Source organism: Suncus etruscus, chromosome 1 (genome assembly GCF_024139225.1).
Source record: "Suncus etruscus isolate mSunEtr1 chromosome 1, mSunEtr1.pri.cur, whole genome shotgun sequence".
NCBI lineage: Eukaryota > Metazoa > Chordata > Mammalia > Eulipotyphla > Soricidae > Suncus > Suncus etruscus.
This window is the reverse complement of record NC_064848.1, coordinates 157,657,550-157,672,089: the sequence shown is the minus strand read 5'-3', so window position 1 is coordinate 157,672,089 and position 14,540 is coordinate 157,657,550. Positions and strand designations below refer to the sequence as shown.

The window sequence follows — 14,540 nt, the reverse complement described above, 5'->3', positions numbered from 1 at the left end:
TAACTGTTGAAAGAATTCAGGGATGGATTTTTATTGTATTGTGTCTATTCTCTTGCCTTATAAATACCCCATGTGAGTGAGCTCATCTGGCATTTTTCTTTTCCATCCGACTTGAACTTAAAGATTTACCAGTTACAGGAATCTTTGCTCACTGTCACATCCCACCAGGTGAGGTTAATTTCCAGCCTCCACATTTGACAGCTGCTATTTCAATTTAGTCACCTCCACATTTCCTTTACCTCTGCTTGCTGCTGCACCAACTTGAGCTCCTCATCAAATGTCGCAGTACTCACAGTTATTCTATAAATGAGTGAAGATAAGAAGGGAAGAAAAAGAGCAATTCATACTCTAATTCCTTAGAGTGTCCTAGGAGGGATAGTTTCAAAGATTCATCCTCAGCACAGCAGGGGCACTACAAACCCAAAAGGGAAGACATCAAAAAGCTCACAGAGTTAAATGAGTGAGGACAATAACATAGAAGGCTCAACCAAACACCAACCAGCTCAGTAAATTCTCAGACAATGACTCCAGTGATACCACAATGAGGATGTTTAACGAATTAAACATTAAATTAAAATAAAATTAATTGTTTAATGTTTAATAAAGGAATAGTGGCACAGGCAGTCAGCAAATCAGAAGAAAGTATGAGTACTGAAAAGAGAAAACTACAAGCAGGAAAGAAGAGTATTATGGATGATATAAAATATACCAGAAGCATATGTTTCATATTTTAATAAAACATATTACAAGCTCAGAGAGCAAAATAACAGTAGTTAAGAAAATATGATGATGGAGGAAAGCACTAGAAAAAAATAGGAGAAAAAGTCTGAAAAGATATGAACAGAACACTAGAGAATTATGGGATAAGAACAAGAGGGACTATACGAGTCACTGGAGTTTATGAAGAACAGAAATGCAAATTTGGTGAAGTAACAATAGTTAAATAAATCAGGATTTCCCAGAATTGAGGATACAGGCATCAAGATCCAAGAGAGAGACCTAAAAGGTCCCAATGAAAATAGACTCAGATGGAAAGACTCCAAGACATATTGTGTTCAGAGTGACATAATCTAAGGATTCATTTTATAGAGACAGAATACGAAGACCAAGAAGGTGATTTACAAAGAAAACCCCACAAGATTCATTGTTGTCTTATGGTGAAACTCTATGATATAGAAGAGAATGGAGAGCTATTGTACAAAAATTCAATATCAGAGCCAGAGCAATAGCACAATGAGCTGGCCTTACATATGTTCCCTGAGCATGCTAGGAGCGATTCCAGAGTGCAGAGCTAGGAGTAACCCCTGAGCATTGCTGGGTGTGGCTCGCAAACAAAAAAACAAACAGTTCGAAATCACCAAGGATAATTTATTCAGCTAGATTATCATTTAGTTTTAAAGGACCAATATAGAATCTCAAAGACAGGTAACGAACGGGTCAGGAAATTCAAAGCATTGAAATCAGTCTTGCAAGTAGCATTAAAGCAGGGGTTTTCAAACTTTTTAAAGTGGGGGCCGGATTACGGTCCCTTAGAGAGCTGGAGGGCCGGACTATATGAGCTACTAATTCCTACTCACACTGCACATATCTTATATAAATAAAATGAAAACCATTTATAAATAAACAGATCACGCACCAGTATTTCAATGGGAACTGTGGGCCTGCTTTTGGCTAAAGAGATGGGTCAATGTCCGGTTCCATATTTGTCACTGCCAGCTGTAACAAGTGATTCAAGTGGGCATCAGTAAATCTTGATCTGGTTGGAGATTTCAGATGTTTCATTCTTGAAAAAGTCTGTTCACAGGCATAAGTGCTACCAAAGATGGTTACCATTTTGAGTGCATGGTTCCTGATATTTGGATATACACTGAGTGCATATGCTGGCAGGTATCTTGGCAACCAAACAGCTGTCACTGCTGGAGGGCCGGATCAGACTCCTCTGCGGGCTGCATGTGGCCCGCGGGCCGTAGTTTGAAGACCCCTGCATTAAAGGGTTGTCTTTAAAAGGCAAGACAATCTCCTCAGCACTTGATATTGAATATAGCATTCACTCATTGCACTTATGGATGCCCTCTACTGGACCAAGAAGAATATTTACACCTCTTTGTTTTAAGGATTATGTACATTTGCAAAAAGAATTATTTCTTTATTGTTTTATTTAATATATATTTTGAGGTGGTATGTACATACATGGAGATTTTTATTACAATCCTTTATTAATATAGACAAGCAGTATCTCTAATAGAATTATTCTATTTTTTTTTGTATTTCAAGGAGGACTTTATTTTTAGTCAGTTCCCTTAGATTTTTTTTTGTGTAAGTGATCATGTCATTTGCAAATAAAGTTTTATTCCTTATATCACAATCTGTTTCTTTTTTTCTTTCTTTTTCTTTAAACAACTTTATTACATACATGATTGTGTTTGGGTTTCAGTCATGTAAAGAACACCACCCATCACTAGTGCAACATTCCCATCACCAATGTCCCAAATCTCCCTCCTCCCCACCCAACCCCCGCCCTAATAGAATTATTCTAACATGAAACCAATATTCCCTTTTCTTGAATAACACATTTTTTATAAGCCTATCCAGATTCTTTCCTTATAGTTTTCTTAACTCTCTTTACTCTTACTAAATTTTGTATTTGTAGCATGTATATATTTTATGTACATTTTAAGATGTATTATCAGATTTATTCACATTAATTTTGAAAATTTATAAACCTGTTTAAAAAGACAATTTTTGAATATAATTTTTAGTTTATCATTTTATCATGATTTACAAATTTTTTGACTTCTAAGATGTCACCACCGCCACAATTATAAAAAGACATCTATTCTAAATATAGATAAGAATATGAGATAAGAAAAGAAACAGGGAAACAACAAATGGTCAAAGTCATTGGAATTGAAGATCTTTTCTAGAATTTTGAGCTCCCAGGGTTAGTGGGAGGTAGGTGTCCTTGAAATACTGGTGGAGGGAAGTGGGTATTCTAGGATGGGTGTGGTCTTCAAATAATATATCCATGAAAAGTATGATTAACAGTATTGTCAGTCCTGATACCTCATAAAAATGGTTTAAAAAGATTTACTATTGAAGTACATGCATGAGTTATTACTGAAGAATAAAGGATATTTTAAAAGGATAATAAAGAATGCTATATTTATAACACTCAAGAACTTTCAAGGAACAATTTTGTCAGGAAAATAATAAAAAATGGCAAAACCAAAATATGTTTTGAGATCTTCCTGGATCTTTGTCTCTATCTATCTATATTTATATGAATTTCTTTATTATGCTTATTGTTATGAGAGATCTAGGAAGTCTGAGTTTGAACTGGCCTGAATAGTTTGCAGAATTGAAATCCCTCTGTTTCTGATTATTTTTATAGGCATGGATGACTATTGTGGATTTGTGGTCACAAATTCTCTGTAGCAACTACAGAACTAGTACCAAGATTCTTTGTAGCACCAAGATCTAACAAGCTGGACTCTGGTCAAGAGTTCAGAATCATTGATGTCCAAGTTAGTTAGTCTGAGCAGTAACTGGGGACCACTATTTCACATACCTAGCAAAGTTATTTACTGAGCTGAATTACATGTTTAGTAGGGATTTTCATTTGCTAGCACATGACTATATCTATAGAGACAAAGTTCACTAAAAATAATAGTGACTATTCACTATACTATTTACTGTCTAGTGATGTATGGTATGATTATTTAAATCATCCCTTGGTACCTTTTAAGTGGACTATTATTGATAAGTGATAAATGAATTAATGTGTGTCCTAGTATGCCTAAATACTATTTTTAAGCAAGTCTAACAAGAGGTATGCTGTCAGTTTTACCTTGTGATAAATTTGTGTCAAGTTTTAACAGGTCTGTGGGGTGCCTAGTATGTTAGATTTCTAACATACAATGGTATCCTTAAATTTTTATTATAGTTCAGTATTGTGTTTACAATGATGTGGAAATGTATGGTGTTGATGCATTGAACATTTTTTTAAAATTAGTTTCCAAGGGTATGGGAGACAGTGGCTGGGGAATTTGGGTAGTGAGTGACAATACATTATTTTGTGCCAGATTCATTCAGTCTTGGAAGGCAAGGCTTCAGATAACAAATGCTCTATGGCTCCTGAACACCTATATTGGAAGGGATTGAGTGGTAGTTGGGAATTCTAGTTCTACAGACCTAGGAGTTCTCCAACATCCTCACTATGTCCACACATGTTTGTGGGACATGAGTATCTGCTGGGTATCTGATGTGGTGATTTAAATTTAGTAGGCTATTGGAGCACTAGTCATTAGCCTGCCCTCTGGAGTTGATGTTTGTGCAGTCTGCATGAGCTCATTGCTAGCTGGAAATGTTTTGGGAGGCATAGGTAGCTTGCCAGTAGACTGGTGTGAATGGAAAGAAACTGAGTCTATTGACTTGGCTAAGAAGGAATCACATCAGCCCATAGTTTTCATTGCTATTGACTTGAGATGGGTGGAGTTTACCTCAGGAATGTCAAATTCTAATCAGTTTGCCAGACAGAACAGCCAATGACTTCTACCCAAGCAAATAATTTTCAATGCAATATTTCCTCATTCAGTAAATATGAAAACAGAGGTGGCTATTTGGGGAGCTTGGGTGATTGGCACAATTATATCCTATTTTTCCAGTACCTTAGAGTTTTGCAACTGCAGCTCTTCCCCCTGCTGCTGGGTTTCATACTGAGCTCCTCTTTTCTCCATGTTGTATAATACTCCTCCCAGCAGCTCTGAGCTCATTGTCTGTTTGTAAGCTGCAGTTTACTTTCCCACAGTGAGCTTCCTATCTGAAGAGGATGAGTGTACTCTAACTTTTTTATATTGTTGTGATTCTATATTTTATTTAGTTTTTAGTTTTGGTGTAGAGTTTGCAGTTATGATAAAAAAGAGTGTTGGATGGATTCCCTTATCTGTTTTTTTTTTTTGGGGGGCCACACCCGGTGATGCACAGGAGTTATTCCTGGCTATGTATTCAGAAATCGCTCCTGGCTTGGGGGACCATATGGAACACCTGCTTAATTTGGCTTAACTTTTCTATTAATTTCTAGGGAAATAAATGATAGATTCATTGATGTTTTGCTATTTTTAATGGATGTTTTTGCCTGTTCAGTTTGTTTTTGTTTTTATCTTATTATCATCTTTTTCATCTCATATTCACCTTGTGTAAAGTATTTGGGTTCATTTTTTAAAATTTTATTATTATTATTATTTAATTTTATTTTTTCAAGTTTTTCACTGTAATATTTTAGGTACATAGTGACATTGAATCAGGGGCATTCCCACCACCAATGTTGTCCTCCTCCATCCCTGTTCCCAGCATGCATCCCATATCCCCTTCTCTTACTCCCCCACTGGGCTGCCAGTATAAGTGGTCCCTCGGGGTCTAGTTTGTAGATTGGATATCGATTCTGTTGTCATTGGCTTTGGATTTGGTGTTTAAGTCTAATGGCTTTTAGTTTCTAATTACTATTCATACAACTGTTTGGTCTTGGTACCTTCCATTATTTTTCCCTCAATTTTTAAGACAGAACAAGTGGTTCAAGTTATGAGGTTCTATTAGAAGGAAAGAAAAAATCAAACAAAAAAACCCCTAAAAGCACCACAGCAATAAGACAACAACCAAACAATAACCACGGTCCTAAAATAAAACAAAACAAAGCACAAAAAAGAAAAAGAAAGAAAAAGAGTAAGAAAAAAGTGGGAAAGAAAATAAAATAAAGAAAAAAACACAATAACAAAACCAAAAAAATTAGTTTGAGTTTTTTTTTTTTTTTTTGCATAGGCACAGTAAAAATAGGAGAGATTAGAAAGGGAATTCCCGGGGGCCGGAGAGATAGCATGGAGGTAAGGCATTTGCCTCTCATGCAGAAGGTCATCGGTTCGAATCCCGGCGTCCCATATGGTCCCCCGAGCCTGCCAGGAGCGACTTCTGAGCGTGGAGCCAGGAGTAACCCCTGAGCACTGCCGGGTGAGACCCAAAAACCAAAAAAAAAAAAAAAAAAAAGAAAGGCAATTCCCTTGGCCTAATAGATACAGGGTTTCTCCACCCTTGAAATATACTGTCATGTGAATAACTACAGACCCAAGCATGGTCTTTTACTCTCCCTTAGATCCTCTTATGGTGGCTAGAAACTTTTAGCTCAGTTGTGGATGATAAAATCAGGCCTCTGTAGTTAGAACTCTTGGTCTTTGCACAGTTCATAGGATGGAGCCTAGGATGGCATCCTTCTTTATGGTTCTAGATTTCTGTCCCATCACTGTTATTTCAATCTATTCTATAGTTAGTAGTCTTGGTTTTTACACTGACCCCCTGACAAAGCCTGGGGTAGAGTCTTTCATTATGTTTCCAGAAGATCTGCTCAGTTGCAGTTGTCTCAGTCAGATCTCTGGAATTAGAGATCTTGGTTATTGTACAGATTGTAGGCCAAAGCCTAGACTAGGGACTTTTTTTTAATTTGTCCCAGGATAAACTCTGTCCAGTCATGTAGTCACAGTCGGTCTTCTGTAGATAACGATCTTGGCTTTTGCACAGATCAAAGGATGACGTGTCTTTTGATTTTGTCTTATTGTTAGGTGGTGAGGTAAGACAATCTGCTCTTAGGTCAAGTTGTTGCCATTTCCTCATCGTCAGAATGTCAGATCAAAGCTGGCCCATATTGGTGGTGTGAGAACAGTATTAAGGATGTCCCAGAGAGAGTTTGGTTCCTGGAGCTGTTGTGGAGAACTGTGTTGGTTCTATGTCTGGAATCTAGGGTTCTGAGTTGATCAGTAGCTGTCTAATCATCTGGAGTCTAAGTTGAGTCCACATGACATATGTTCAAGGTGGGAGATGCCCCTGTATTATAAAATGTATGAGTTCTTATCCCTAGTAGATAAGAGCTTGTTTCTATAAGTAAATTTTCCCTTTTTTAGTATGCCTTTGCAAGAAGAAGTGGTGCTGGGGCCGGCATGGTGGCACTAGAGGTAAGGTGTCTGCCTTGCCAGCGCGAGCCTAGGACGGACCGCGGTTTGATCCCCTGGCGTCCCATATGGTCCCCCAAGCCAGGAGCGACTTCTGAGCGCATAGCCAGTAGTAACCCCTGAGCGTCACTGGGTGTGGCCCAAAAACCAAAGAAGAAGAAGAAGAAGAAGAAGAAGAAGAAGAAGAAGAAGAAGAAGAAGAAGAAGAAGAAGAAGAAGAAGAAGAAGAAGAAGAAGAAGAAGAAGAAGAAGAAGAGGTACTATTATATTGCTGGTGCATTTGTGGGTGAGAGTGTCAGGCTCCATCATATCTGTGCCTTGGTTTTGACATGAGCATTTGTGGGTGAGAGTGTCAGGCTCCATCATATCTGTGCCCAGGCAAGACTTTTTCTTGTCGATTTTTGTACCATATGGAAGAACCAAAACAGGTGAAGTTAAGGAAGAGAAGAAAACAGAGACAAATCAAAAATGTATAAATATATAAAAAAGAATATATATACTCACAGATATCAATATAAAGGAAAAAGATAAAAATGAGTTTTTTTAAACAATTAATGAAACAAAGTGATGCAGGAGACTATTTCAGTTCTCCCCACCAGGAAAATCTGGGGATACATCTGGTGGGCTGAACTCTCCTAAAAGTTTATGCATGCTGTGCATATTATTCCATTTTGCAGATGTATCTACTTGTTTTGAAAGGTAGTTTCTCAGGGTTTACAAGTTTACAAGTATCATAGTCAAGTGTTTCAGTCTAGCTCTAGAGCCAATGCTGTTTACCTCTTTACAGTACTTGTATTATCAAAATGTGGTATGTAAATTTCTATAAATTAGAGAGCATGTAAATTGGTTATCAACAATTGACCTCACTGGAGCAGGTATCTATAACAATCACAGACTATCAGATATCAGAAAGGAAATAAAAATAATGAAAAATAGTGGTAATTTTTTTTATGTTTTTGATGAAAGTTTCAAGCAGTGTTCAAGCAGATGGGGCATCACTCTCAGTGGTTTACAAACTGTTCAGTAGTTCAATAATAGGACCCAAGAATCTGGTGTTGCTCAGATTCCGAGGCTCTGGGAGGTCTGGGGATACTCTAGGGACACATCTAGAGATGCTGGGAATAAAGTGGGAGGGGAATAACCATGTGGTACTGGAGACCAAGAAGTTGTTGGGCTTGTACAAAACATCGACCTTAACTCCTTTAAAATCAATAGTAGTTTTTATAACTTAGAATAAAATCAAACAGAATAAAACAGGAATCAATTGAATTAATTATGGTGTACTATCTGTAGAATGATATATTTGTCACATATTTTACTAATGTAGATTTTCTTTTATTTAATATCTTTATTTAAACACCTTGATTACAAATATGATTGTAGTTGGGTTTCAGTTATGTAAATAACATCCCCCTTCACCAGTGTAACATTCCCATCACCAATGTCTCAATTCTCCCTCCTCCCTACGCCACCCTCGCCTGCACTGAAGACAGGTTTTCTACTTCCCTCATTCATTCATATTGTTCTGATAGTTCTCAAAATAGTTATTTCTCTAACTGCACTCATCACTATTTTTGGTGAGCTTCATGTCGTGAGCTGGATCTTCCAGCCCTCCTCTGTTTTGTCTCTAGGAATTATTGTAAAAATGTCTTTTATTTTTTTTAAAACCCACAGATGAGTGAGACTATTCTGTGTCTACCTCCCTCCTCTGACTTATTTCACTCAGCATAATAGATTACATGTACATCCATGTATAGGAAAATTTCATGACTTCATGTCTTCTGACAGCTGCATAATATTCCATTGTATATATGCCGCACAATTTCTTTAGCCATTCATCTGTTGAAGGACATCTTGGTCGTTTCCAGAGTCTGGCTATTGTAAATAGTGCTGCAATGAATATAGGTGTGAGGAAGCCATTTTTGTATTATACTTTTTTGTTCCTAGGGTATATTCCTAGGAGTGGTATAGCTGGATCAAATAGGAGCTCAATTTCCAGTTTTTGGAGGAATCTCCATATCGCTTTCCATATAGGTTGGACTAGACGGCATTCCCACCAGCAGTGAAAGAGAGTTCCTTTCTCTCCACATCCCCGCAAACACTGTTTGTTTTCATTCTTTGTGAGGTGTGCCAATCTCTGTGGCGTGAGGTGGCACCTCATAGTTGTTTTGATTTGCATCTCCCTGATGATTAGTGATGTGGAACATTTTTCATGTGCCTTTTGGCCATTTGTATTTCTTCTTTGGCGAAGTGTCTGTTCATTTCTTCTCCCCATTTTTTTGATGGGATTAGATGCTTTTTTCTTGTAAAGTTCTGTCAGTGCCTTGTATATTTTGAATATTAGCCCCTTATCTGATGGGTAATGGGTGAATAGTTTCTCCCACTTAGTGAATGGTTCTTGTATCCTGGGCACTATTTTCTTTGAGGTACAGAAGCTTCCCAGCTTAATATATTTCCATCTGTTTATCTTTGCTTCTACTTGTTTGGAGAGTGCTGTTTTCTTCTTAAAGATGCCTTTAGTTTCAATGTCACGGAGTGTTTTACCTACGTGTTGCTCTATATACCTTATGGTTTCAGGTCTGAGATCAAGGTCTTTAATCTATTTGGATTTTACCTTTGTACATGGTGTCAGCTGGGGTCTGAGTTCACTTTTTTTTGCAAGTGGCTAACCAGTTGTGCCAACACCACTTGTTGAAGAGGCTTTCCTTGCTCCATTTGGGATTTCTTGCTCCTTTATAAAAAATTAGGTGAATGTATGTCTAGGGAACATTCTCTGAGTACTCAAGCCTATTATACTGATCTGATGGTCTGTCTGTCTTTATTTCAATACCATGCTGTTTTGATAACTATTGCTTTGCAATACAGTTTAAAATTGGGGAAAGTAATGCCTCCCATATTCCTTTTCCCAAAAATTGCTTTAGCTATTTGAGGGTGTTTATTGTTCCAAATGAATTTCAATAGTGTTTGATCCACTTCTTTGAAGAATGTCATGGGTATCTTTAGAGGAAGTGCATTAATCTATACAATATTTCTTTGGGGAGTATTGCCATTTTAATGATGTTAGTCCTGCCAATCCATGAGCAGGGTATGCGTTTCCATTTCTGCGTGTCCTCTCTTATTTCTTGGAGCAGGGTTTTATAGTTTTCTTTGTATAGGTCCTTCATGTGTTTAGTCAATTTGATTCCAAGATATTTGAGTTTGTGTGGCACTAATGTGAATGGGGTTGTTTCCTTAATGTCCATTTCTTCCCTATCATTATTGGTGTATAAAAGGCCATTAATTTTTGTGTGTTAATTTTGTAGCCTGCCACCTTTCTATATGAGTCTATTATTTCTAGAAGCTTTTTGGTAGAATCTTTAGGGTTTTCTTATTTATTTATTTATTTTTTTTGGGGGGGGGGCCACACCCGGCATTGCTCAGGGATTACTCCTGGCTGTCTGCTCAGAAATAGCTCCTGGCAGGCACGGAGGACCATATGGGACACCGGGATTCGAACCAACCACCTTTGGTCCTGGATCGGCTGCTTGCAAGGCAAACGCCGCTGTGCTATCTCTCCGGGCCCGTCTTTAGGGTTTTCTAAGTAGAGTATCATGTCATCATCAAACAGTGAGAGCTTGACTTCTTTCTTTTCTATAATTATTCCCTTGATATCTTTTTCTTGCCTAATTGCTATAGCAAGTACTTCTAGTGCTATGTTGAATAGGAGTGGTGAGAGAGGACAGCCTTGTCTTGTGCCAGAATTTAGAGGAAAGGCTTTCGATTTTCTCCATTAAGGATAATATTTGCCATTGGCTTATGGTAGATGGCCTTAACTATATTGAGAAAGGCTCTGTTCATTCCCATCTTGCAGAGAGTTTTTATCAAGAATGAATGTTGGACCTTATCAAATGCTTTCTATGCATATATTGATATGATCATGTGATTTTAATTTTTCTTGTTGATGTTGTGTATTATGTTGATAGATTTATGGATTAAACCATCCTTGCATTCTTGGGATGAAACCTACTTGATGATAGTCAGTGATCTTGATGAAGCACTGGATCCTATTTGCCAGGATTTTGTTGAGGATCTTTGCATCTGTGTTCATCAGGGATATTGGTCTGTAATTTTCTTTTTTGGTAGCATATTTGTCTGGTTTAGGTACCAAGGTGATGTTGCCTTCATAAAAGCTATTTAAAAGAGCCTGGCCAGGATTGGTAGTAGTTACTCTTGAAAGATTTGAAATAATTCATTAATGAATCCATCTGGGTGTGGGTTTTTGTTTTTGGGCAAACATTTGATTACCGTTTTAATTTCCTCAATAGTGATGGGGGTTGATATAGATTTTCAACAACTTCTACTTACTTAGTTTTTGATTAATCACAGAGTGTACTATGAAAATATTGACTTGAATTTACCATAGAGGGAATACAGACATAAACTGTGGGCACATAAATTAGAAATGAATGTTGGGAAATGAATATTGGGACTAATAGTTTAAATTGTATTCTGAAGACAGTATATAATTATTGCAGCCTTTTAACTAAAATCTTGGTTGTGGTGATATAATTATATTTTTTTGAAGATTAATGTGAATTTAGAGTCAGAATGGGTGGTATGGAGAGAAAATCCGTGAACAAAAAACATGCAAAAGGGATTTTGAATCATTCAGGTAAGATAATTTGAACTGTCCACAAATAATTCTTTTTTACCTTTTCTTTTTATCATTTTAACAATGTCAGTGGTGTTCAGAACACATTAAAAAATCCAGATATTGGGGCCGGCAAGGTGGTGCTAGAGGTAAGATATCTGCCTTGCAAGCGCTAGCCAAGGAAAGGACCATGGTTTGATTCCCTGGTGGCCCATATGGTCCCCCCTTCCAGGGGCAATTTCTGAGCACATAGCCAGAAGTAACTCCTGAGCATCAAATGGGTGTGGCCCAAAAAACCAAAAAAAAAAAAATCCAGATATTATGCCAAGTGGTAAGATTTGGGACTATACAGATGAAATTACCTTGCAGAAAATCTCCCAAAGTTACAAATAAAGTTTTTATGTGGACTTAATGTTTTACATGCTACATTTAATGTTTCAGATGCTAAAACATTTTCGATAACTGATAAAATATCAGATATGCAGTGTATACCCAAAGACTTTATCCCCATTCATGCTTTCCAAGTCCCATTTTCTGTTCTTTCAGTAGGGAGACTTCACAGACATGGAGAGTCCTTGTGTCAAAACACAAACACGACAGCATTGATAGTCACCAAGGTAACAGCAAATATTTAGGAAAGTTATCTTGCTCTGAAATTCTCTCTTGGCCACTTACAGCAGCTCAACCAGATACTTCTTTATTTTGTTCATGTCTATATTGCTTTAAAATATGGCAGTCCCCATTAGCTACTTTCTAAAGTTTAAGTTACCTGCTGTCAATTGTGTTTGGAAATGTTATATAGAATAAGATATTTGGAAAGAGACCACATTCACATACTTTTTATTACAGAAAATTGTTATAATTATCCTAATAAATTGTCACTTATCATTTTTACTACTTTACAAAATAAAATTAATGTGTACAATTACAATTAAGTTTTACCACACATATGTATAGATAGGAAAAACAATATCTATGAGGTTTGGTACTATCTGTAATTGCAAGTTTCCATAGGTCTTGGAATAAGGGATAAGGGTGACAAGAGTATTTCAGGACATCTTTACTATGTTATAAATCTAGATGACTTTAATTTTGGAATATTATGATTATAATTTAAGGTAATAAATTGATCTAATGACAAATTTATTCTGAAGTTATACTGAAATTTAGGCATGAATATTTCAATTTGTGGTCAGATATCCTGGAAGTGAGATCTCTATCTGTTCTCTCCTTCATACCATATCCTGTTTGATATGGTAAATAGAACTGGGTTGATATCCGTAAATTGGATATTAATCACTACCATTAAGAGGAATGAATTTTTCTAATCCAAATCAGTTTTCTCAAGGCATACTTAATATCTTTATTTCTCAAACTATAGATAAAGGGATTCAGCATTGGAGTTACCACGGTGTACATTACGGAAGCAACTGAGCCCTTTCGTGCTGAACGAGATGATGGAGGACTGAAATAAACACAAAAGGAAGTCCCAAAAAATAGAGAGACAACAGAGAGATGAGAGCTGCAGGTGGAAAAGGCTTTTCGCTTTCCCTGAGCTGATGGAATCTTCAAGATAGTAGAGAAAATATAGGTATAAGAGATAATTAAGGCAAGCACACAAACCAGGCCTGCAAGACCCCCAACAGTGAAGATCACCAGCTCATTAATGAAGGGCTCTGTGCAGGACAGACTCAGAAGGGGGTTGATGTCACAGAAGAAGTGTGGAATCTCATGATCTGCACAGAAGTTTAGGTTGTTCATCAGGAGTGTGTGTAGGAGGGAGTGAAGGGCATTCATGATCCAACATGTAGACGCTAGGAGGAGACAGAGTCTAGGGCTCATCACCATGACGTAATGGAGTGGGTGGCATATGGCCACGTAGCGATCATAGGCCATGACAGCCAAGAGAAATGCCTCTAGCATCACAAACATCATGAAAAAATATAGTTGTGATAAACATCCTGCATATGAGATGACCTGATTCTGGGTCAATATGTTTGTCAGCATTTTAGGAACTGTTGTGGACACAAAGCAAGCATCAGAAAGTGAGAGGTTGGCCAGAAAGAAGTACATGGGGGTGTGAAGTTGAACATCAGTGATGATAGCCAGTATGATGAGGAGGTTACCTGCTATTGTGACCAAGTACATGAACAGAAAAAGCCCAAAGAGGACCAGCTGCTCCTCTGGCTGATCAGAGAGTCCCAGGAGAAAAAATTCAGAGATGCTGGTTAGGTTTTCCCATCCCATTTGTCTGTAAGAAGAAAGTTGTGTTAATTGAATGAGACTGGCCATTACATTGCAAACTCTGAATATTAATAATTATTCTAATGTTGTTCCTGGTTTGTAGTCTAAATATATAAACTTTCTAGTAATTAACTGTTTTAGACCTGTTAAAATACCCATTTGACATAGTTCAGCTGAATATTTGCAATATATTTTTTGCTTGCTACCTGAGATACAGGCAGAGGGGAAAATTTTTGTTTGCAATTGGAGAAGGTATTTTTCTTTTAAAAAAGCTATACCATAAGCATCAGCCCAAAGTATATATATTTCATGTTTAGGTTGGATATGTTTGCTGACATCTTCCAGGGGTCTCAAACTCAATTTATCTGCGGGCTGCAGGAGGCAAAGTCGGGGTGATCCTTGAGTGCAAAGTCAGTAGTAAGCCTTGAAAATTGGGGTGTGTGACCCAAACAACTAAAACAAAACAAAACAAAAAAAGATTCCTCTAGGGCAGGGCCACAAAATGTTGTACGGAGGGCCACGAGTTTGAGACCCTAAGTTTGAGCCTAAGTTAAAGTTAGGCTAATCCTGTGGACATTCATGTCCTACTACTTCACAGACCAAAGAACCATTTAGCATATTATTGCAATTCTTCAAAAACCTGGCTAATAGAAAAGTGGTTTTGAAATTGGTAA

At 37.3% G+C, this 14,540-nt stretch overlaps 1 protein-coding gene across 1 annotated transcript; it reads right to left on the bottom strand.

Moving 5' to 3' along the window:
- Positions 1 to 12,927: 12,927 nt before the first annotated feature.
- On the bottom strand, positions 12,928 to 13,950 carry LOC126029264 (olfactory receptor 1G1-like). The gene has a single exon (XM_049787677.1). It carries the CDS (start codon positions 13,912 to 13,914, stop codon positions 12,928 to 12,930), a length of 987 nt encoding a protein of 328 aa, XP_049643634.1. The 5' UTR covers positions 13,915 to 13,950.
- Positions 13,951 to 14,540: the final 590 nt, after the last annotated feature.

Coding starts and splice junctions, on each gene's coding strand:
- LOC126029264 (XM_049787677.1), bottom strand. CDS start 13,914: ATGGCCAGTCTCATTCAATTAACACAACTTTCTTCTTACAGACAAATG.